We start from the raw sequence: 26344 nt of genomic DNA on the forward strand, positions 1-26344 counted from the left end.
AAATTCTAGAAATTTGATTATATAAATTCATTCTAGAAATCTCTGATTATATTAATTCATTCTGGGAATGTGAATATATTTGTCAAATCATTCATTAAATTAACATTAAAATATATAGTTTCATTTTCAATTGAATTAAAGTTGTTTTGAAAATCAAGAATTTTTTTGAGTAAATGAATGGATAGAAATTAAAAATTTTCAAATTTTCGTATTTAAATTTTTTTTAAATATGAATTTTTAAATTAAAATTTCATTCTAAATTTAGAGAAGTTTCAAATGTTTATTACTAGATTCTTCCCCCCCCCCCCGTATACATTTCCATGCGATTATAAACTTTCTTATAGAAGTAAAACTTTATTGTGAAAAAACATTAAAATTCTTAGAAAATTGAATTTCAAAAATGTAATTTAAGAAAATGAAAATTGTACAAAATTGGATGTCAAAAATTATTTTAAATTGATAATTTCAAATATATTAAAATTTGAAAACTAAATTTTAAAAAAAATTTAATGTATTAAAATATATGAATAAGTTTTTAATATAAATTTCAAATTTATTAAAGTTATAGAAAATTTCTTGAAAAACTTTTTGTGAAAGTTTCAGAAAATCAAAATTTAATTCAAGAAATACTTTGATAAATTTGAAATTTATTTTTAAAACTTTTAAAAATTTTAATACATTGTGAATGCATGTTTTCAAACTTTAATTTTTTGAATAATTTTTTCAGATTTTTATATTTCGAATTTTATTCTGAAATTTTAATACTTTGGAAATTTAGTTTCCGAATTTTAATCTTTTTTTTAATTATGATTTAAAATATTAATTTTTGACATTCAATTTTATACAATTTCCATTCCCTCAAATTTCTTTTTTGAAATTCAATTTCTAAAAATTTGAATGTTTATCATCAATAAATTCTAGAAATCTGAATACATAAATTAATTCTAGAAATCTCCGATTATATTGATATTTGATGTATATTACTTTATTGATTGTATCGAGTCTATTGATTATAATCAATAAACATCAATACACAGTGGTGGTCGGCTGAAGTTGGTTTTCTGTGGTTCCCAACTTCAAGGCGCAAATGCGAGCCGATCTCCCCGTTAAAAAGTCTCGCCACAGAGAGCAACAGTCCTACAACGATAAATCATTCAATCATAACACTTCACTCATAGTTAGAAAAACTGGTGGCAGATGGCAGCACTACACATAACAAGCATTACAGAGAAACAAAAAAAAACTTCACGTCAGGTTTCACTACACGTACACGCACATTCCCGCATGTACCGATTCGTTGGTGGTTCCGCGGGGGGGGGGGTTGTGTTGGCGGGGTGCATGTGTGGTGTAGCAGTAGTAGGTAGGGCCTCCCAAAAATGGCTCGGGGATCCATGATTTTCTTAAGTCAGCCACCTCGTTGGGCAATTTGCCTGTTGTGGCTTTGTGTTTGTACATTACAGCTGATGTCAAAATGCAAATTCCAACTTCTAATTTTAGAAGTTATTCCATTCGAATAATAAAATGCAAAACCAAAGAATTTTAAGTTATAAATCGTACTTTCACAAGTCGTTCAATGCATATAATTCCATGAAATTCCATTATATCATGGCATTGTATATTTCCATGATAAAATCAGGCTCATCGAATGAAACCCTAATCCGAAACCAAAATTTATTTTTCCACTAAAATTTTTAATTTGATATATTCCGCGATTTTCCAATATTTATATGACTTTCATACCGCATAATAGAAAAACGAGTAGGAATTGCTTTTACGTTGACTGGCACATATAAATATTAAAATACTTCGCGAAAAGAATTCAAATTCATTTTTTGTCCGTTCATCAGAAATTTATGTGAATTTTACAATATTTTTGCACATATCATTCTTATACATGAATATTTTCTCATTTTTGTCATTGAGGCATTTTTCCCCCTGTATACATTTCCATGCGATTTCAATAAAATTGACCTTTTCACTACGAAAAAAAATGCGTTTTGAATTCATTTCTTCGTCTATACGTATGAATAATAAAAATAATTATATATAATAACAAATATTAAAAAAAATTTTGATGGAAGTTTAATAAAACATGGAAATAAGATGTGATGTAATAAGTTGAAAAGTCAGTAAGATTATATTTTTATTGTGGACTCTGCTGAATAGCACCTGAAGTTTTTCTGAATAGTAATCTGTGGATATGTACAGAATCAAAGAGTAAAACATTTCACGTGCATCAAAAAGCTTCAGACAAATGTGGAATAACTCCCATATGCAGGGTGATTCGGAAAAGATGAGCAAAAGTTTAAGAGGTGATAGTACACATCAATACAAAGAACTGTCATCGGTAAAGGCATGGTCTAACATGAAACGAAAACGCACTAGCACGTTTCAAAACGGCCGCTCCGCAAACGTCTAAAAAGAACATCACACACATGCATGCAAATGTAACCTGGGGAAGAAGAAGAAACCGTATGCAAATCTGCGTCACAGTCAATAAAAGGCGCGGACGCCAGCCCTGTGAATTATTCCAGCGGGCAACCGTTCTAACAGTTGTAACGTACGGGATAATGGCGCACTTTAGTAATACCGAGTCCGCACCTTTTATTCACTGTGACGCGGATTTGCACACAGTTTTCTTCTTCCCCAGGTTACATTTGCAAGCATGGTGTTCTTTTTCTCCCGATAAATTTCAACAGGAATGCCTTTTAACGTTTGCGGAGCGGCCGTTTCGAAACGGGCTAGTGCGTTTGGGTTTCATGTTAGACCATTGATTCTTTGATGACAATTGTTTTTATTGGTGTGTACTATCACCTCTTGGAGTTTTCCCATCTTTTCTGAATCACCCTGTATAGCTATTCTTAGCGGGTCCATCATTTTCAATCAAAATCAATAGGAAGAAAAGTGATATTTGCAGTAATAAATACTGTAATATAAAAAAAATACTATAAAATGTATGTTAAAAATGATAAAAATTACATTCTTATCATTTTTCAAATCATACTTTCTATTATTATTTTTTAGTTTCTATTATAATCATGATAATCATTATTATTAAATTATCAGAATTTGTTATCACAAAACATTGTCAAAAAACTTAATTAAAAATAATTAAATTACAACATAAATAAAATTTTAATAAAAATAAAGACTGAAATAGCAGTTGAAATTTGAAGTAATAAAAACGGTGATAAAAAACAGCAAAAGTTATTATGAAAAAAAAAATAAAAAATTGTTTTTTTAAAAAAAAGAGAAACTTGTAATTTAAATTAAAGTAAACTAGTGTGATTCAAACATTTTAAAAATAATGATAAATTGGGAAAATTATGATTAAAAAAATTACGATTCCAGAAAAATTAGGATTAACCCTTTATCTACTATGAAAAGTAGAATAAGAAGGAAATTGCAATAAATAAAAATATAGAAATGATTATTATAATAAGTAATTGCTATGTTAATTTTTTGGTAGGTCAATTTGGTTCTAATTGAAAATAAAAATAAAAAGTGCTGTTTTTCAACAATTAGTTAGTACGTAACAAATTATCTAACCTCATGCTTTAAAGTACCGTCGGTAGAAAAAGCGTTAAAGTAAAATTAAAAGCTATAATTAAAAGTATATATCAAAATATATATTATTTTTGAGAATTATGAAACGAAAAAATATTAAAAATTATGATATGAAACATTAAAAATTATGGTATAAAACATAAAAAATTATGATACAAAACATTAAAATTATGATACTAAAATATAAAAAAATATGGTTTTTGGAAATTACAATAAGAAAATATTAGAAATTGTGATCTATGAATTTTCGAAATTTATGATATAAAATATTAAGAATTACCATTTTTGAGAAATGGGATTTATAAAAAAATGAAAAATATTATGATTTTTAAAAACCGTAGAAATTATAATTTAAAAATATATAAGAAAAAATTCCCCTGAAAACCCTGAATGGACCGAAAATTGTTAGCTTTTTGTTTATCCGCATGTCTCTCACACAATGCCTTTTATCAGCTAAATCTTTAAGCAGCACAATACAAATCACTAGATCCTCTTCAAAATCTTTTCTAATGAAATAGGCTTTCTTCCGATTTTCACATACAACTAAGGATTATTATGGTACATGAATTGGTAAATCAACTTTACAAAATACCTGGGCGTGTCAATGCTTAAATAAGAGGCTTTTAAGGAGACGAGATATCTCGTCAATGTGTGTGTGCCGTTTAAAATGTCGGAAGGGAAAATACTGTAAAATGCTGTTTAAGACAAAAAAAAAAGAGAAGACATTCATGCCACATTTCCTGATGACTCACAGTACATTTTGCATTTCCCTTTGGTTCCGCTGCCAAATGACATAAGCGTTCAAATAGCGTGTTATGCAAAAATACTGTCAATAAATGAAGGGTTTCAATTTTCGGGGGAAAAGGCCATTATCAAATATCCAAATCGTCTTGAAAATAACTAAAAAGAAGAGTATATTGCCCAAGAATTTTATCTATGAGTATCAACGGAATATAAAATTATGAATTCTTTACTAGACCATGATTAATCAATGACATCACAATAAAAAAGGCTATGTGAAGTTCTATCTATTATACTCCAGGATGTTCTGGCAAAACTTCGTAGGATGATCAATGTGATCCATTAGTTTCCCATGCTCGTCGCGTCTATTATGGGTAAAAGCATATAATCTTGTTATTTCAGATCAAGACGGGAATTTCTTTGACATTAACGTGGAATGTGATCATATTGTAATATGTCATCATCGATCATTTATGTTTCAACAGACCTTGGACATCCCGATGACGGTATTCTTTTCTTCTTGGCGGTAGCTAAAGCCTCATATAAAAACGTCTCCTTCAACCACAATTATATATACAGGGTGTCTGAACTAAAGTTATTCAAAAAAATCAGCTTATTATTGCTAATTATAACATAATATTTTAAGTCTGTTATGTCCGTTTGACCTATAAAACGGATACTTTTTGCATTGTTTAAATATAAGTACAAAGTATTCGTTTCAAAGGGCAAAATATTTGAATTATAATTCCATGTACAAAGTGCAAAGTATTTGAATTCAAGGGCACTTAATGTTTTTACCCCTTTTAGGTTGTTACCCCCCCCCCCTCAAGTTTATTATCCCATTCCTTAACTAATCATGCGTGATTCTCTCAGTATGAGCCATTATTTTATTATTTTTGGATACCTTTAGCCCGGACACCCTGTATTCAAAACCAATACGCAAAAAATTACATGCAGCGCCGCAACTAAGGGGGGAGCAAGGGATCTGGTTCCCCGGGTGCAAGACAAAAGGGGGCACTAATTTAACTCTTCAACCTCTCCTCCCGCATTACAAGGGGGCGCCTAAATGCGTTCTTGCTCCGGCTGACCACGTATCCAGTTGCGGCCCTAATTACATATATGAAAATGTATATTCATTTACGCCATATTTTTATGCGTTTAAGGATTATCAAAAAACAAAAATCATATTAAGGGAAACATTTCATTTCCTGGATATTATTCTGAGTTGAAGTCGGAAAGAAAAGTCATCTTGTCTCCGCCGGGACTCGAACCCAGGCCCTCTTGCATACCGGGCAAGCATGCTACCATCTACACCACTGGAGACACGACCTTGCCTTCCTTATTTCACGCACTGTGGCGTGAGGCACTGAAGTAGAGACATTAGTAGCCTCTCTTAACTTCTTCTATCTTCTCTCTTCTATCTTGGGCTGAGAAAAAGCCATCTATCTCTCTAAACCATCCCACCTGGGGGCCAATTCCTGAAGTTAAGAAAGGCTACTACTGTCTCTACTTCAGTGCCTCACGCCACAGTGCGTGAAATAAGGAAGGCAAGGTGGTGTCTCCAGTGGTGTAGATGGTAGCATGCTTGCCCAGTATGCAAGAGGGTCTGGGTTCGAGTCCCGGCGGAGACAAGATGACTTTTCTTTCCGACTTCAACTCAGCATAATATCCAGAGAATAAAATGTTTCCTCGATATCTTGGGCTGAGAAAAAGCCATCTATCTCTCTAAAAATCATGTCACTGGTTTATTTCTGACCCATATTTGGCCCTGCGCATGTTCGTTTAGTTTTGCCAGGTAACGTCCTCACTGGATTATTTAAATTGTTATAACTTTAGTTTTTTAGAAACTTTTATCAAAGTCAATTTTTCGTAAAAAACAATAACATTAGATATTTAAAAAAGTTTTAAATAACTGAGCATAAGAATCAATATCAGCCATTTCCAAAACCTACATTTTCTAATTCCATTATTAATAACTACTAGAATCAACCAACTGATAACTGAAACGATGTCAGACCATTGTGCGAATTCATTTAAGATAACGAATTCAATACAAACCTAATAAATAATAGCTTCGTGGGGACGAGAGTAAACTTACTGGGTGAAAAACAGTGATAATTATAGCTTCAGCTGCCCTCCATTCCTAAATTAAGTACTAACACGTTTCAAGGAGACCTTTTGTTGCAAAATTATCATCCCAAAAAGTAAATTATCCCCCCCCCCCTAATGTCCAAACGGAAAGTTTAGGAACATTTTCAATGCATTTTTTAACCGATAATTTCTTGTAATTATCACGTTATTGAGGCTCTGATACGCTACGACTTCTACCAAAAACCAGGTGTACATGAAACACTAACTGCATATGAGAATTGTGCATTGGAAAGTCATTAAGTGTCTCTACGATAATTTTTTTTTATCCCACGCGTATGATCATAATGACGAGTATTTTAACTCTTTACCTACCAGAGGGGTGCAAATCTATGGACCCTAGAATTTCGGAGAGCTTCTTCGAGACAAATTTCTTTCCCCCCATATTCATTTCGTCTATTCTTCTGCTGCACATTGTAGAACCTTTCGCAACAATGACTGGATTACTCGTAGAAAGCAAAGTATTTCAACGCTCTCTTCTCCGACCAAACAAAGCGAACGGGTATGAAAAGAAGATTCGTCTTTCTTCACACAGTAAATTTCCCGTGATGCAAAGTTTTGGCTACTTATGCTATTTGACATAACCAACTTCGCCAATCGCCCTCATCAACGGCATTTTGTGACAGCAGAAATCGGATTAAACTTATTAATCGATAAAGATTTAAGAGGCTGAGTGACAAAATATTTTACGACCTACTGTTTTAAACAGAATATGTATCAAGACAAGATGACTAAAACTAGAGAAATGTAAAGCTTAAAAATAATCCCTAAACTAATCACATTACAGAATTGTGTGGACCATTGGCGTACGCAGGGGGGGGGGGGGGGGGGGGAGTTGAGCCAAGATTATAGTGCAGGATATTTTGCAGGAAAAAAAGTAAAAACCCCTCCCCAGAAGGGAAAAAAATCTGAAAACCCCCTCGAGAAAATTCTGCGTACGCCTATGTTGTGGACATTATCTATTCAAGAAGATTGCTTATAACTAGTAGCATGTCTGTTAGTAGAAGACAGAGTTTAGACTATATAAACATCCCACAAACTTTTAATCCTTATTTATCACACAATGGAACCCAATACCAGACGCATTGGTGGTCAAAAAAAGGTGCCCTGGGAAATACACGAGAATAAAGGTAGATTTTCTCTAATACAACACCTTTGCATTTCCCAACAAAATACTTATAGAGATCTCTGAATTACACGCCACTTGGGGTCAGCTAGCTTTTCAGTCCAAGGAGCCTCAAAGCTGTCTTTCACAATAACTCAAAACTTATTCACGAGACAAAAAGTTTTTCTTTTTTTTGCTAGTAAACTACACTGTATTATGCTTTTCTTAGTTTTACTGAAGAGCCACGTGTACGTACCCACAGAGCCGTAGTTCTCCACTCCCAATCTATGAATCGATAAAAAAAAAAATCCTCTTTTTTGAAAAGAATTTTAAATACCGTGTTTTCAGATAAGTAAGGACCTCCCAAACTCCAATCGCAGTAGGAAATCATTCAAATCATTTGAAGCCCCGAATCTTTTCACCATAAGTCTTTCTGTTTTCAAGAAGTCTTTCTTTTGCAGTGCCCTGCCCGTGGGCGAATATTTGCCTTAATCCAGCCGTTGTTTTGATACAAACAAAACGAGAGCTAAAAATGAAAAGAGATGTCCAAACACGAAAAAGCAGCAGGATAACAAACAGCACAACAAACCGATGGTGAGAGCCACAACCCAAATTCTGCTATTGTTACAAGCACATATGTATTGAGTATAGGCCAAGCCAATTTTTCTTGGAACTCGCCTGTATAACAGCCCTTACTTATCTTCTCATACATGTATTGTCCACTTTGCGATAGTGAATTCTTCAAGCATCTCAACCTTCTGTCAAGTGGATTAGAAGCTGAAAATGTTGGAGACAAGGAGTGGTGCTTATCAAAATCTATTCTAGTTTTGTTATCACCAATTTTAAGCCGGCAGGGCAGTGTTTCTCAAAGTGTGCGTTGTGGCTCCTAGGGGGTGTTCCCACTTTTTTGTGAGGGGCGTCACGACGAGCTGGAAATACTGATGTGTATGTGTGTGCCTATTTATGCTTTGAAGTGGTTCTTTTATGGATGTACAATATCTATATTAAATTATTTTGCGAGCCACAGATGAACTATGAACAGGGCAAGGGAGGCACGAGCATGACCAACACTCACTAGAAAACATAATAAACCCACTAGAAAATATTAATTTAAAAAAAACTTCCACTTTCTGTTGATTTTTTTTTCTCTGTAGGTGTGTGATATGAAACTTGATTGAGAAAAATTTCCTTTCAGTTATAAATTTATTTTCCTAAAACCATTTTCAAGGAGGAAAAGGATAATTTTTTTCTGTGGCTCATATTTACCTATGAACCTAGACAAGTACAGGGAATTTTTTGTATTTTTGTCTGAACTGAAAAATGGGGGGGGGGGGGGGAAAGGTGAGTAAAATAAAAAAATATAAATATATATAATCTAAATTCATCTAGTAAAACGTTAAGGCAGAAATATTTCATAGCACCAATTTTATTCGCGGAATAATAAATGAGTACGGTACATATATCAAGTCGATTCCACAGTGCGTAGCGCAAGCAGTCGCCTAAGTTTAGTGACGTCACGAGCTCGTGTTGCGGCCTTGAAAATTCTCTAGTAGATGTTGGCATGACCCTCACAAGGGTAGAGCTGACAGGACACCAGCCCCGGGGTCCGGGATGATTCTTAATTCCCCCCTCCCGCATAAGAAGGCCCGTGATGCAAGAGATCCGAGCCAATCTGATTCAATATGTGGGGAGGGAGGGGGGGGGGCATTGCCACGAGTGACGAAAGGTTGAGAACCACTGCAGTTGGATGTGGAAGATGGAATTCGCACTAAATCCAAAACAAATAAAAAATAAAAATTTCCCTTTCAGTTTTACCGATATTTAATTACTTTTTTGACGGAAACATCTTATTTTCTTGGTGTGCGTATGTTTTGCTAGAAAAACACAAACAGCTAGAAAAAATAGGGAAAGATCGAACTTCGGTAATCTTAGTTCTAGAAATCATTTGAAATTGTACGTAAGTTAATTAACAATAACGACAGTGATGTGCAAATACAATAATATTTAGTTGTCTTTTTCGACATTGATTCCTTCAAAATTTAATGGGTCCGATGTACAGTGCATCTGAACTTTTTGAGTGTTTCATAAAAAATGTCAAAAATAAAATTTTCGTAAGTTTTTAATTAGAAAAAGAAATTAAGATATTCTGATGTATTTAAATTAATGTTCTTTTTTTTCTATTGTATTACGGAAAAAATTCTTCGACTACTAATTAAACCTATAGCCAAAGCGCTTGCCTCTTCAAGCGCTTTGCCTGTAGCTAGCTGGCGGATCTTTTACTAGTTTCAAAGAAAACGAAATAAACCTTCAATGAAAATCAGAATGTTGGCGAAATTTCAAAAGATAGTAACCACGCGTCTTTCTCAAAGCTCATCCGAGGTATTGTCATTGTCAATAGTCATTCTTTCATAGGTAACTAGCTTTGAAATAATCATCTTTCTCCGGCAAGAACCCCACTCAGCAGCCGTCAACAATCCGTCACTGCGTCCCGCCCACGGAATAAAAGAATGTGAAATGCCTATCCCCCCTACCTCGGCCGGCTGGGCCGGATCTGGTAGTCTGCATGACGGGCCGGATCGGCCGGATATAGTAGGGAAAGAGTTCATAAAACGTTTTACGGCTTGTTTTCGAAACTATTTTAGGACTTTTATCGGCCATGTTATCAGGTTTTAAACTAAATATGTATATGTTAAAAAAGGGAGGGGGGAGAGAAAGAAAAAAGCTGACGAGCATTTTCCAGCTTGTCGAGTGGAATATCCAATAACTTACGTTAGCTAAAATCCGATTATCCAAACTAAAGAAACACCGTAGGATTATAGGGAAGAGGGAAAAAAATGTACTGCAGGGATGTTCTTATTCCAAATATTATCGTAAACATCTCGAGTTGCGCTTACGATTTTCACGGTAAAATTGCATTTTTATCTCTATTTTTCGTTTTATTATCTTTTTTTTTTCTATTGTATATTCCACGTGTTGCCGAAATCTGCTGCGAAGCATGTTCTAGAATAACTTTAAATTATTCTTAACCCTGTATTTACCATGTATATTTGAATATACATGGTCGAAAAAAACCGATTATACCAATATTGTTTCTCGAGTTTTTTTGGTATCTTAGAAATTATCCCTATTAGTGTCATTTCAATCTTGATTACGGCTATATAAGTACTATACTTTTCTATCTAGAAAGAGTTGATTCCTTGTCGGTGTCATTTTTTGAGAGCTGCTGAAATTCTACGTGTTTAGAGATCTATATAAAATCGCACCCAATTGAAGTGATTGGAAATAAAATTCAAGGTAACAATTATTCATCTTTGCTAAAAAAAAGATAATCGGTACATTGATCAGGGCCGTAACTAGAGGGGGGCAACTGCCCTGGGTGATAAAATTTAGGGGGAGGCAGTTTTAGGTGGGAACAAATACACCATTACAAAATTGTCGAATTTTAAAATTGGGGGGGGGCGGCAAAATAATGTTTGCCCGGGCGGCTGAATCACATTTGCCCTGATCGGCAAAAATACTAGTTTCGGCCCTGACATTGGTAACAGTAAAATAAAGGTAAGCTGTATTTTTTCTCATTAATTGTCCATTTTAACTAATTAACAAATCCACTTTACTTTAAGAAATTAACTAATGTAAGTCCAAAAAATTGAATAATTTTAAATCAAAATTATCCAAGAAAAATAGAACCATGTATCAAGAGGAGAGAGAAAAAATGTATGAAAAATTAGTTATACTTGAAATTTTCAGTTTCTCGACACCGCGTTTAAAAAAGACATAATTTTGACATTAATACCGCAACAGAAATGAATCTGGGGCAGTATTTTTACCATATTATGAGAAAAATATGTTAAAATTTTTCATGCTATATACAGTCGAATCCCGTTATAACGAACTTCAAGAGACCAGATAAGTCCCCCTTCGTTACAATGAAATTTCGTTATAAAGGAATTTCAAATTTTTACATTGTTACAGCACTAACTTACATTCCTTTTTTGTAAAAAAAACCCATTTTTGATACTTTTTATCTAGGGGGAACCATAGCTGTTAAATTTTCACAGTTTAACAGAAGTTTCTGTGCATTGTACTGCTCTCTTGACTTTGATGTAGTTTAATTTGCCATTTAAAAACTTTTCATGAAAAATAATTTTCAATCGCATTATCCGTTCGCTATGGAATATGAATGGCGCGTGGCTTTCACTTAAAGCGGCATGAGGCCTCCATTTGTTTTTATCACTTCACTGGGTTTTGTCAATATTGTTTTGTTTTTTTTAATTTGGGCGAACCAAAAACATTTACCCATAATTCCCCAAGATATGGATGAACATACGAAAAATTCAAAATTGTATGAGAGTATAGTTTTATTGTCATAAAATTTTAAAATACAGTAAGAGTTGATATAAGGAGTAGTATATATATACTGCTTTTGATTTATTTTGATTTTTTTTAATTTAAAATTTTAAAATTGTTTTATAGCTTCTTTGATTATCAGTTAATAATTGAGAAAATTTGATTCATAATTATTAACCTCTCTCTGAATGTTTCATTAACTTATTGATTGTTTTGTGTATGTATAAATTACACTATATTCTCTTGAGAATCGTCACATCCAAGAAAACGCATGATTTGAAAATGTATCCACACATTTGATTCTAACATGAATAATCTTTTTTTTATTAAATGAAGTAATGAAACAATTTTACATTTCATGATGTTTTTTATTTACAATCGTACATTCAGGGCAAAGTAATGAAAATAATTTAAACAAAACAAAATACGGATATTTATACGAAATTACAGATGAAAATATTACAAAACGTATTTTGAATGAACACGTCACGAAAAGTTACAAATTAAATTCTATCATCAAGAGTAGGCCTAATTAGATTAAAAAAACAAATAATATGAATTTTAAAAAAATTAAATAATCTATATCAAAGAAATTAACTCATGTAAATCAAACAAATTGAATAATTTTAAATCAAAATTATCGAAGAAAAATAGAACCATGTATTAAGAGGAGAGAGAAAAAGTGTATGAAAAATTAGTTATACATGAAATTTTCAGTTTCTCGATACTGCGTTTGAAAAGACATAATTTTAAAATTAATACCGCAACAGAAATGAGTTTGGGGCAGTATTTTTACTATATTATGAGAAAAATATATGTTAAAAATTTTCATGTTATATACAGTCGAATCCCGTTATAACGAGCTTCAAGAGACCAAATAAATCCCTTCGTTACAATGAAATTGCGTTATGCAGGAATTTCAAATTTTTACATTTATTTTTACATTTAAAATTATCTGGGGGATTAAAAAAGTTGTCATTAAAACGAGATTTTTTTCGCTATATCGGTATTCGTTATAGCGGGATTTGACTGTAATTTCATTTTTTTTTAAACACAACATCTATTATTGATTGAATCGATAAGCTAATCATGTCATAATGAAATGTATTGCTACCGCAGGGAGTCCCCCATCGAGGGGTTAGCGCACCAACCTCTCGACGAGTATAAATTACAAGCCTGCCTTTCGTAATCGGCAATAAATTGTAGGTCCCGGTCTAATTAGCCCTCGTGTGCAGAAAATGACCGTGGTGCGACAAAAATGATCAAATGATGAAATGTATAGTAACAACGGAATACACTTAGAGACGTAAACGAAAAATGAAAATTACAAAATTTAATGGAAAATGAAAAAAAATGGACATTGTGAAAAAAAAAGTATGTGAAAACATTTATATATTTATAGAAAACATATTTATAGAATCATGAGAAAGAGAGCGAGTATCTCAAATACCTATCACGAAAGTTTCCCAAAATATTATAACGAGAAAAAAAAATTGAGGAAACTTTAAATTAAATCAGAAAATTTGGGAGAAAGCATTATATAACTCAATAAGAAAAAGTAACAGAGAGAATATATTAAATAAGAATAAAAGTAATATATTTAATAAGAATTTCAATTCAAATTAAGAAGTAAAGATTAGTAAAACTTGAAGTTAGTCCAATGGGAAAATTGAGAATAGAAACATGAAATCCGTGAATGAAAACGTTAAAATTTAATAAAAATTTCTGACGGGAACTTAAAATTTAAAAGAATAAAAATTGAGGAAAATAAAATAAAAAGTCAACAAATTAATGTGTCACTATGAGTTCATGAAATAAAAGCATAAAAGCAGATAATTGAGAGATGAGAAAAGAGGAAAGCAACATATTTTTTAAAAAAATTGATCTCAAACAATTTATTATTAAAATTTAATTATTTTGAACAATATCAGAAAAAATAAATTAAAAAACGGTGCACAAATTACTCAATAAAAGTCATAAAATTGAAATATTGCAGAACAAATTGAAATCATCATGATATATAATTACTAATATACAATCAATAAAATTATACTCAGGAAAAAATTTTATTAAGTAGAATCACGATGAGTGAAACAAGGAATTTCATTAAATTATAATACGTATACATAGAAGTTCTTAAAAAATTGGGAGAAAACACTATTCTGAGTTAAAAGTTCAAAAAATATAATAAAATTTAAAAAAAATTTTAAAAATTTTCCCCTTAATTAAAGACAAGTTTCAATTAAAAATGTGACATTCAAAAATAATACGGATATGACTTCATAGCAGAGAAAATTGTGTTTTTACATAAACACTTTATAACAGCAACAAATAGTGAATCGATACCATACGAATATTTACAACGAATAATGCATGAAAATGAAATAAATTACAAAGAGAGGAAAACGTAGAAATTACATTTACAAATAACGTTGAGTTCTTTCCAGTTTTTTTTTTTTTTTTTTTCCCCTTGATGAATTCATAAAAGCTAAAACCAATGAGTTAATAATGAAAACAATGACGCATGATAGATGGGTGTGATGTCGTTAGTTACGTCACCTGCTAACTCTGGGATATTTGAATGTTAAACTCCGATTCCTCTTACAGAAAGCCTTCAGTTTGTTCGTATCTACAGCTACGTCAATTATGTTGTTTCCCAAGAAATAGTCCGTAGCAACTATATTAGCTTTCTGCCAGAATTGATCCCTAAACCATTTCGTAACATTCCTGTTGATTTCATCAGCCAAGGTCCTGAGACCTTTCCTTGGATGGCTGAAAATGAAACGAGAGTTAGGCGTTAGTTCCGCCATCGAAGCCCATAGGCTCTTTGGAACGGGTTTCGAGAAAACGGATTCGAAGTATAGCTTGAGATCTTCGGGATGTTGCTTATTTCCCCAGGCCCTGGGTAATCCAGGCCAAAGGATACCCCTTTTGTCGATGTGCCTAGCTTTGTCATTGTAAGAGACCAAGACTCTCTTGTTTTTCTGCACTAGGTATCCTATGGGAGCCTCCGAGAATTCGGCGTTGTATGGGATGTGGAGTGGAGCGAGTTCCTTGTAGATCATTTCTATGAGCTGAGAGTGTATATCATTTCTCTCGAACCCGACGGGGAATAAGTGGAAATCTAATATGATGATCTCTTCCGTTGCAGCTCCGAGGAAATTTTTCACTTGGGACAATATGGATGTCACGCTGTGGTCCGTGCGAAAGAACGAATGGTTGATGTAGAACTTGTCTCTTGACCTGCCATAATAACCCACTCGGAAATCGAAGTACCGAATTCCGTAGACGAGCTGATTGAAAATGGGCTCCTCCTGTGCGTACTTGTACCTCATCAGAGTGTCGGTATGCACTCCCAGGAAAGGACTGAAGCATCCGGAATCGTGACTTCCGGGTATCATGATTTCAGACAAGCGTTGGTCTTGAAGGTACTTCATGGTGTCGTTCATCCAGAAAGGTCTCATTTGTAGACATGCCGAGGACACGACTTTCTCTTTTTCCATGTAACCGACCCAATAACCAAGACAAGGATGTTTCCTGAGATGACTCAGATCGAAGTACATGTACGGGAACTCGACATCCGTTCTAAAGAATCCGTCCGAATGTTGTGTTGGATCGACTTTTACTAAGGGCTTGATGGATCCTCCAGATTTCGGGTCTTGGTTGAATAGGCCGACCGAGTCGCCTTTTCTGGGTGTCCTGCCGTGCCAGTTCACTTCAAGTTGCCTGGTGACGTTCTTGTTTCCTCGGTATGCGATGGAAAATGAGGAGACGGTCACAAAAACATCGATTCGTCCGGTTGCTTTCTGTCGATTACAACCTGTAAGTAAAATAACATGCGATATATTAAAAATCCGTTCATTCAGTACCTCTTCACATTCAATTTACATTAATGCCATACCTAGGGCCGTCTCAATGACATCACAAGACCCCTCCCGTTCCAGGCAAAATAATATTCTTGAGGCCTAGGTGAGAATCCACGGTAATCAAGAGGGCGAGTTATGTATAGGTTCCTTGGATCATCCTCTATATTACAGGACAGACCAATTTTCTCGGTGTTGTTCTGCTTTTATATGGAAAGAGAGTCCCCACCGCTCCCTCAGGATCCACGACTGTGGAGGCTGAAAATACCAACCTACTGATCTACATTACCCGTTATCATTGGCTTCCCCAATACACCTAAGGCCGTGCCTATGAGTAATATATACGAATATATATAATATAGCTGCATATTATTTTTTCAAAAGGTATATGAACCGAAAACAGTTTGATTCCTGTTTTATATTGTTTTCGATTATAGTCGCGGGAAGCCGGCGTCACTTTTCGAGTGTTACTAATGTTATTGTACTACACACAAACACCAACTGATAAAGTTTTGCAGCCAACTTGACAATTCAATTCATATTATTGCTAAAAAGAATATTCAATAATATCATATCGTATTTTTTTTTCAATGTCGCACACTTATCAAAAACCGGTTACCAGTTCCAGTCGGAGTATCATAACAGCGTTGTTTTTTATTTCATAGATGGCGGAAGAGGTTCCAGTTTAATGATGTGTTTCTCAATATAATGCTTCCTGTACTACATAGTCATTTTCTAAAAGGCATATTTTGGCTGATAAAATTTTATTTTTACCTGCTTGTTGGTTATGGACAAAAATAACTGAGAAAGGCACTATTTTTTCAAGGTTAATAAGTTCATAAAATATAAACGTTTAGAGTCTGAGAATGACTGAGAATGCGGCCGTATATATTAGAATTTTTTGTTCGTAGAAAAAAATTTCCTATATTGTATAAGGTAGCATGTCATTTTGTCATCCCGCACAGATATCGAAATACTGTGGGCAGAGAAACAACAGCTGAGTGCAGGTGAGGAAAAAAAGTAGAATATGCCCTACGTTGAAAATAAAGTTAGTGGGCGTATTTTATATTTTTCCTCTCCCCGCAAGCATTTCGGTGCTTCCCCCCCCCCCCAGGATCCCTAGACTGAGATTTTCGTGGGGCTTCTTCTAATAGTGAAAATGATGCAAAAACAAAAAATATGATAATAATACGATTGGTGCTATTTTAGAGCTCTGCCAGCACCACCCTTGCGGGGGGGGGGGCGGGGGTTATGGTACTCACACTTAAATCATTGAGGATGAGTGCTTGATTAAGTACACATAAGATATTCACTGACAACTCAGATGAACTCATTTCTGGGGCGCTTCTATAAGATGGGGGCAATGGGTCTCCGTGCTGCGCCCGATGGAACTCATTTCTGGGACTCACGAGGTTGGAGCTCTGCCATCCTATTGGGAGGTATATCCACTTATCAAGAACTTTGATTATAACCATCCCCAGAGGGTGAACCAGAACACCCTATGGTTCAATGATTAGCATCATGATTATATCGGTTAAAGCATATGTCAGAGTTCTTGCACTGGGGCTTTTATTCTGGTGATGGTTATAATCAAAGTTCTTGATAAGTGGATGTGCCTCCCAACAGGATGACAGAGCTCCAACCTCGTGAGTCCCAGAAATGAGTTCCATCGGGCGCAGCACGGAGACCCATTGCCTCCATCTTATAGTAGGGCCCCTAGGCTGAGATGTTTGGTGGTTCCCCCAGATCCGACACTTCATGGACCCCCTCTGTTATTGATTTATACTGTGAAAACAAAAATGACGGTAATCGTCTCGGGCCAGCGGGCTTAAGCCCTGCCTACCTCCATTCCCTTGTAGGGGCCACGCGGGGACCTCAGTTGAATAGGAGTTCCACGATAAGATCCGGCACAATGATTTATGACAGTAAATATGCACATTAATTCGAAAGAAAATACTTTTTATATGCTATTTTAACCAGTTTCTGATGGTAACTCAAAACTTCTCGAAAAGGCAATTCCCTCCCCCCACCCAAGCCTTTTGTGCCCACTCCAAAGGTCGATCCTGCTTACGCACCTGATTAGGAGGTGAGACTAAGCTCTCTCTCTTTTCATTTTACCCTGTGACTATGGTGCTGTTGAAACGGCAGTAGGGACACACTTTTTTTAAGATAAATATTTAAAAATTTGTTTAAAATTTCCGTAGAACATCTTTATAACCATCAAGGGTTCCGCGAGAAACTCTACGTTGGTAATCCTTGGTTAGACACGTCACTATTTTGACATGGTGTTGCCTTACTTTTCACGTACGACAGTAATTTAAAACACCAGTAACATGATAGTTCAGCATAATTATCATCATAAATATGAGCACAGTGTTATGTTTTCAGAAATGTTACAAGTATCAAAATCTTACTCGAATATTGTAAAAACCGGCCATGTCCATTCTCAAGTGAACCCTGTTTAGACCATTTCAAGAAAGCCAAGAAAATTAGGAGATAGGCTAGTCTCGCCAAGTACATCATCTACAAAACAAAACAAAAAATACCGTTATTATCATGAAATCATGACGAACAAATTTAAAATGAATTAATAAGACAACTAATGAATAAGACAACCAATATTTTATCTATATAAGACAACCATAATATTCTTTATGGGCATTGTATAATACTTTATCATGTGTATATATTGTTTATAATTCTTGTGATTGTGTTTTTAAAACAGTTTCTGTATTTTTGAAATATATGACATCCATATTTGTTATGGGCATCTTTTTTCTCAGCCACCTCGTTGGGCATTTTGCCTGTTGTGGCGTTGTATTTGTATTTGTATAAAAATAAATTTTATTTGATCATTTTTGTCGCACTAGATCATTTTCTGCACACGAGGGTGAATTAGACCGGTATCTACAATTTATTACCGATTCCTTTTCTGTACTCACCGAGAGGTTTGTGCGCTAACCCCTCGGTGTGAGCCTTCCTGCGGTAGCAATCTTTTTCTGTGGTCACGTTGCCCCGTTTCTGTTGTACCCCCCGCGTTGGGAAAAATTCAGAATGGACGAACCAGGTATCGAACTCGCGACTCCAATAAAAGCATTCTTTGGTACTTTAAGGCGAGTACCTTATCGACCTGGGCTACCGCACCCCAAAAAATAAATTCAGTAAAACCTCCATAGGCATGGCTTCCACAAGAGTAGGGCTGACAAAGCTCCAGTCTGAGGGTCCCGGGCGATTCTCACCATTTTTTGTCTTTTCTCCACAAAATTTAGTTAATACCACTGAATTCCGTAGATTAATGTGTACGAGGTGCATGTACGGTTAAATAGTAGTAGTAGCACAACCAAAATATGCGTTTTTAACTACTTTACGATCAAGGACGTAATATTGCGTCCAGTGGAATAAATTCAAAAAAATTCTCTCTGTTTTATTTCCTTTCTCCTCATCATCGCGAAGCTATGTTGTAACCTTATATTTTCTTCCTCTGTTTTTTCTATACTCCTGATAGTGGTTTTTTTTCTTCACATACGGTGTATCTTTCTGCTATATACATGTAAGTATGAAAGAGAGCAGGGGTAGGGCTGTAAATAAATTGAGCGCAAGCCAAGGCCGTCTTAAGAGCATCATGGGCCCCCGGGCCAAGTGATGTTTCTGAGGATTTAAAAGGTAAATTCTAGAAAATTTCAACCAAATCTCATTTTTGTAAGGCCCCCGGGCCGTGCTCGGGTGGGCCCATGCGTTAAGACGGTACTGGCGCAAGCGTTTCTGTGACATTGAAAACCGATATTTAGACACTGCCCCGAAATGTGTTTTCCCTGTCATACAACCTCTATTCGGCGGTCACCTCCGCAGACGGCCACATTTTTACGGAACGCCGAGTGTCCGTCTCACACGAAGTTTCGCCGTATATTTTTCTAATATACTGACTTTTTCTTCTTTTTTTTTTTCTTCATCATAGAAACGTATAAAAATATAACTGTAGAATTTATATATTTATAATCATGTGGATTTTTTCATAAATTAATGCATAACTCCAAATGATTCTAAAGAATTCTCAAATAAATCACTATACAGATATCTAAAATTCAACTCCATTTTCATCTAATACTTTTTTTACTATTCTTCTCTTTTTTACTTATCATGATAATACTAAATCTCTTCCGATCTCCGCTCGAATCGTCACGTTGATTATATCTTTAATAAATGTCTCCAAAAACTCTTTTTCCCTCGTCGTAACCTGAAAAACTTTACCCGTCATGTCCGTCACCTGTGCTACCAGACATACATCCTCCCTACTCTCTGATATGCCTGTGAGGCCTGGGACTCCCCCTGCCCAAACCAATATAGACAAATTAGAATCTATCCAAAATAAGTCCACTTGCTCAATCGCCAACTCAATATCCAACCGCTCTCCTCTCGTTTATAACTTTTCTCTTCAAAATCCTCCATGGGTTTTTAATATATCGACACTTCCAATAATCTAATTAAACCCTCACATTTCTCTGTTTTAGACTCAACCATTCCCGAAAATTACAGCCCGTCTTTGCTTCTTCAGATTGTCACAAATTTAGCTTCTTTCCAAGAACTATTACCGACTGGAACAACCTACCAGCAAATATTGTAGATTGTACTACGATTTCCGAATTTTCCTGTATCATCTATCGCCATTTTCGTCATACATAACTTCAGCATCCTCTTGTATAGGCCTCGGCCAAACAATATTGAATAAATAAATAAAAATAAATAAAATGATAAGATATTCGAGTGGAGAAAACAAACTGGCAGTTTGATTGGCGGAACTGCCAGTTAGTATCAGCCTCGTGATATAACTAGCTTAAGTAGTGACATTGAGATTAACTGATGGCATCGAGCGCGTGACTTCTCGAGCATAATGATAATTATATTCCGTTAATGTTTATGATCATTTTCAGAAACCATTCACTCTTTGGTAAAAAATTTTAGTGTTTCAATTATTTTTAAAATACACCATGCATTTTAAATGAACCTTAAAATCTTATCTGTGTTACTGTAAATATGATAATTCGGCGATCATGCGTAATCACCGGTTATTATGTGCAATCACCAATCGTCTGAGTAACTTTCATAAATTTTACTATATGTATCGCTTTTACCGGCGGTTATGCGTAATAACCAAGCACCGTAGTTAAATTTGATAAATACTAAAAAATATATACGAATGATAATTTGCAACATGATAGCGTAATATCTGGGTACGATCGTGAAATTTTTTAAATGAGAATTCATAATATCGGAGTACTATCGTAAAAGTTATTGAATGAGAGTTCGTTATATGTCGTTGTCCGATTGTAGAATTCATTAACTGGAAGTTTATTATTTTCGGTTCTGGATTGAATACGCACAAGAACTTGTAAGAATTAGTCAAATGAGTGTTCGTTATATCGGGAGTACGACCATAAAATTTGTTAAATGAGATATCATTTATTGGGGTGCGATCGTAAAATTTGTCAAACAAAAGTTCTTTATATCGGGGTTCAATTGCAGAATACATCAAATAGGATTTTCGGGAATGTTTGTAAAAATGTGTTAAATTAGTGTTCGTTATATGCCTAATCACCGCTAAAAATGGTGAATATAGTGAAATTTATACTTTACCAAGATTACCAGAATAGTTAGTGATTACAGTGATTATGCATATTCACCGGATTTATCATATTTAAGGTAACACATGATAAGAAAGATACGTAAGAAATCATACCAGAAAGGAGTGTTTGTTCTTCTTACGGCAACGCATCCTTTTATTTTGGATTTTGGCAGCCGAATCGTATCGAGGTTTCAAGTGCTTTCAAGAGCCTCTTATGAGTCTTTATACTCACACTCTATAAAAGCTTTCACGCCTCTCAAAAGGCTCTCATGGGATTCATATCAATATATCCCCCCCCCCCCTTCCTAAAGCAGGTATCTTCAACACCGTTGTAAAAGAACCTCACGAGCACCCACGATCGTTCAATGCTTGGGTCTGATTCCAAGCTCGTGGGATCATCATCGAAATACCAATAAAACTAAATCCTCTTTATTCAAATTTCATTCAAGAAGTTGGAACTGCATTTGTCGGAGATCTGTTATATGGATGTTCTTTTCTCCTGATGTTAGATGCGGTTATGTTTTTCCATACGCGGTGCTCGCGATTGGAAAAAAGTTCCCAAAGCTCTTCTCTCTAGGTATATAGGGAAAGGGTGTGTAGAAAAGCTCACTATTATTACTGTGCATGATGTGGCCAGAGGGCCAAATGTGGCCTTTGGAGCCGTGTATTGCCCGTGACAAATAACCAAACCCATCAAGTGGCCCACGAAAGATTATCAAATCACTCAAGTGGCCTGTGTGTGACACATTTCCAGATTACTTCAGTGACTCGCGCCACATTTCCATATCATTTAAGCTGCCAACAGCACATATCCTGATCACTTAAGCAATCCCAAACACATTTCCAAATTAATTTGGAAAGACCCGCGGTACACCTCCAGTTCACTTTAGCGGTTCGATTCATTTACAGATTATGTATCCTGTATCCCCCTTTTTCTGCGGACCATTTCGTACTTCAAAACTACCTGAAGATCCGATTACCTTGAGTAAGAGAAAAAGTACAAGGTGCTACCAGGTTTTTTTCTACACAAAAAAGGCCATTGAATAAGAGATAAATCGTTATGAAGGGATTAGCTTTCTCTGTATAGTAATTACTTAGGAACCATACGAACAAGGATAAATATTCGGAAAGGTCATCGTTATTTCCGAGAAACGACTGTTGCTGATATTTTTTTTTTACGATATCGGGCATTTGTGGACCTCTGACAAAATTGTAAAGCAGCCTGTCTTGACTGTCTATATCAGTCATCCCAAATTATTTGTTTAATTACCCCCTCCCCCATCATCTCCACTTCTCGAAAAAAAAGTAATCCTATTTATAGGATTATGTATAATTATATCTTTTTTTTTTTGCCCCTTGTTTCCCTCCTAGTGCCCCTTGAGGGTTGAGAGGCTATATCACTCACCTTGGGAAACATTGATCTACACGTTGTATGTCAACTTTTGGGATGATTGATTAGACCGAGATTTCAGCTTTCATTACATACAAAAATTGATTTCTTATATTACTGTACACATAGATTTATAAAACAGTGAAACTTCACTACGTCGATACTCGATATAACGATAAATCCTTTTAGAACGATATTTTTTTAGTCTTCGTTTGGAAACGACTTCCTGTAGTTAGACAGTTGCCTCTCAATGTAACGATAATCCCTCTACAGCCATATTTTTCTTGTTCAGCAGAGTACCGCTGAATCGAGATTTCACTCTATATGCATTTCACTTTTCGCATTTCGATATAGTAGAAAAAAAATTCCAAAGTACAGAATATTAAAGAAAATGGTAAAAATTTCGTACTTAAATAGAAAAATTCATAGTATATAGCAGTGTTCCTCAACCTCCGGGCAGCTAACATCAGTCACACCGGACCCCCCCCCCCCCATGAGTGATTCACTGTTACATTTTGCTGCATTAATTGCTCATTAGTCTTGTGCATAACTGGGCCTTCCACTTACAAAAAAGAAATCAACCGGGCCGCGGGCTTCCAAAAGTGGATAACCACTGGTATATAAAGGCTTTACTGTTTGAGAATTGGCTTCTTTTTTTTCTGGAAATTTCCATGGTGGGCAAAAAGTCCGTAGAAACTTTAAAAATTCATAAAAACCAGAAAAATAACCGAAATATAAAACCGTTTGCAGGGTTAGCATCGCTAGCTCACGGGAATTATTTTAAGACAGGAAAATGCTAACCCTGTAAACGTTTTTTATTTCGGTTATTTTTTCCGGTTTTTATGAATTTTTAAAGTTTCTACGGACTTTTTGCCCACCCTGTACATACCAAACTCTGAGAGGAAAAATTTTATCTATCTTAAGAAAATTGTAAACATTTAAGGATAAATATCCATGAAATTCGAGCGTAAAACAGTGCCCCCTCCCGATTTAGATGTAAAAAATTAAATACGGTAGTCTCCATATCACGATCCTATAAAATTCAGAATTTTTCTGTTCTCTCTCAATGAATTCTGTTTACGGAAACTGTTCGATTTTCGTCATTTTACTATAAATTAAAGGGTAATTTCTCTACAACGAATTTTTCGCTGAAACGGTCACAATATTCCATAACTTCCATCTGAATTGAAAGTTACTTCTTTTTACCACAATTTCATTCATTGAACGAAGAGTTCAATCCTTTATTGATACTCGGGGTAAATTTATAGCATAATCGGTAATTTTTTCATTTCTTTTTTCATACCATCATCAGTTAAAAATTAATCATCAATGTGTGTTACAGTTATTTCTCCCACCGTGATAGAACAATCCAGAGCCGCCCGATGTGCACCCCAAGTGCGCAATATACGCGCGCTGAAAACAGTTATACAAAAATCCGAATGAATGAAAACCAAATAATTTTGACTCCGATTAACTCGGGGGTCCATCGCCCGGCCAATTAAGACCGGGGGCGTACACACGGTGCACCTTTTGACTTGACCTTTGGAGAGGAGGGAGGACTCAACAATTTTTATCCAGAGAATTTTCAATTACTAACCTTCAAAAGCTTTTTAAATCAACTAAAATTGATTAAGATAGCACGTGAAAAGGTATTTTCGCTATTTCACAAAATATTTTAATTATTTTTCAAAGATATTTAAAATTATTTTTAATTTCAATCGTTTTGGGGAGTGGGGGACTGCGTACGCCTATGATTAAGATACATATTTTTTTTTTTGGATAACACTGCTCAACAGTGATTTTGCCATCAAAGATATTTCAGTGATTTTAGTGTATATTGGAGCTGCTAATTCCGAATCTGGCATCGGTTTTGTCAGATTGGCTCCAGTTTTCGCGATAAAGTTAAAATTAAGTTTCAGTGGTAAGGGGCCGTTCAAGTATTACGTAAGCAAATTTTTAGCCCTTTTTGACCCCCCCCCCCCCCCACTGTCAGCAAAATTTCGTCATCAGCTCTGCCCCTCTGAATCCAACTCATATTTTCATGAAGGGGGGTTGATGACGTAAGCATTATCCAAACCCCCCCCCTCCCTCCTTGTCATCAAAAGTCAGCAAATCGGAAACCTCCTCCCCCCCCCCCCCCATCGATGATCACGTAACACTTGAATGGCCCCTAAGCAGTCAAAAAAAATTAAATTTCAGTCATAAGCAGTATACACATCACGTTGAAACTGTGATTTAAACAAAAAAGTAAATAATTGCCAAAGATATTTCAGTCATTTTAGAATTATATTGGAGCTCTAATTCCGAATCTAGCATTGGTTTTGCCGTATTCGATATAGTTTTTGGGATAATGCATACTCTGTGAATGTGATTTATATGCTGTGTTCGTGTATTACTAATGAAATTTAATTTTCCCTTTATCTAAAAAACTAAAGCCAATCTGGGAAAACCAATGCCTGATTCGGAATCAGAGCCCCAAAATGACTCTAAAATCACTGAAATATCTTTGCCAAGGATTTATTATATTTATTTATAATGCACAGTTTCAACATGATTTGTATGCTACTTATATATTACATTGGAAATTGATTTTTAATTTATCTCAAAAACTTTAGCCAATTTGACAAAACCAATGCCAGATTTAGAATCAGCAGCCCAAATATACTTTAAAATTTCCTTAAGAACGTACTAAAAATATTTTTTTGTTGAGCAGTGTAATGTTTACATGTATACTTTTTTACTCAATAATGCGTACATGTTACAAAAAAAAAAACCGTAGTCAATTCAGAATTTCCTTTGTCATATTCGTATTCAGCACATTGAACTAATTAGGAAATGACTATTTTCATCTCGGAAGCAGAAATTTTTTTAAATTTTGTTGCCCGGTGTAGTACGTCGCATATATACGTACATAGAAAACATTTTAAAATAAAATATTCCGATGTATATATGAATTTAAAAAATTAAATAAAACATAAATATTTCAAAAAATATAGTCGTATATACAAATTGAATACCTTTCACATGATTAGACTTACACAACCAAATAATGTCCATCATAAAACTCATCACCTTAAGAGTCCAAAATACCATAAAAAATTGTTATTGAAGAAATAAAAGAAGTATAAACCGTGTAAAACGACCACATATTCTCAAGCCATACTCACTTTTGTCGATCGGTTCCGGAGAAGACAACTTTGTTAAAAGCGAAATATAACAATAATAAAAATAAAAAAAAATGCTCGATGCTCCTAAATTGCGGACGTGTCCGAAAATAAAAGAAAACAAAAAGGCATCAAATCTTAAAACTGATCTGGACGCACTCTTCAAAGCCCCCGTTTTTATAACAAGTCTTCTTGTATTTGGTAACGTTTGGGAGAAGGAGGAGGCGGAGGAAACAACGGGGGTTTTAAGACGTGAGTAAACTTTTTATCTCTCTTTTTTCTGATGTTTTGATATTTTCTGAAAAAGTCTCCGCCTCTTTTTTTTTTATCTCTTTTCTTTTCTTCCTTCACTTTTGATTGAACAGATGAAAGTCACTGTTGCTTTAGAAAAATTTATGT

At 34.9% G+C, this 26344-nt stretch overlaps 1 protein-coding gene and 2 non-coding genes across 3 annotated transcripts; 1 reads left to right on the plus strand and 2 right to left on the minus strand.

Annotated features, from left to right (window-relative positions):
* Positions 1–5558: 5558 nt before the first annotated feature.
* TRNAT-GGU (transfer RNA threonine (anticodon GGU)) lies at positions 5559–5632 on the minus strand. Its single transcript has one exon. It is a non-coding gene; the product is annotated as a tRNA-Thr (tRNA).
* Positions 5633–5865: 233 nt separating this feature from the next.
* Positions 5866–5939, plus strand: TRNAT-AGU (transfer RNA threonine (anticodon AGU)). Its single transcript has one exon. It is a non-coding gene; the product is annotated as a tRNA-Thr (tRNA).
* Positions 5940–13227: 7288 nt separating this feature from the next.
* Positions 13228–26096, minus strand: LOC149064678 (PI-PLC X domain-containing protein 3-like). Its single transcript, XM_089255205.1, has 3 exons — positions 25949–26096; positions 18186–18294; positions 13228–15728 (listed from the first exon to the last, which is right to left on the minus strand). Exons 2-3 carry the CDS (start codon positions 18292–18294, stop codon positions 14464–14466), a joined length of 1374 nt encoding a protein of 457 aa, XP_089111331.1. The 5' UTR covers positions 25949–26096; the 3' UTR covers positions 13228–14463.
* Between the last annotated feature and the right edge of the window lie 248 nt (positions 26097–26344).

This window comes from Pholcus phalangioides, unplaced genomic scaffold (genome assembly GCF_987345545.1).
Source record: "Pholcus phalangioides strain wild (caught in Gottingen) unplaced genomic scaffold, Ppha-v1.0 ptg000042l_1, whole genome shotgun sequence".
Lineage (NCBI taxonomy): Eukaryota > Metazoa > Arthropoda > Arachnida > Araneae > Pholcidae > Pholcus > Pholcus phalangioides.

Bases quoted from the DNA above. Each gene is read 5' to 3' on its own strand.
- LOC149064678 (XM_089255205.1), bottom strand. From the start codon at position 18,294: ATGATGTACTTGGCGAGACTAGCCTATCTCCTAATTTTCTTGGCTTTC. The intron at 15,729-18,185 runs GTAAGATTTTGA...TTTTACTTACAG, and splicing joins CCGGTTTTTACAATATTCGA to GTTGTAATCGACAGAAAGCA.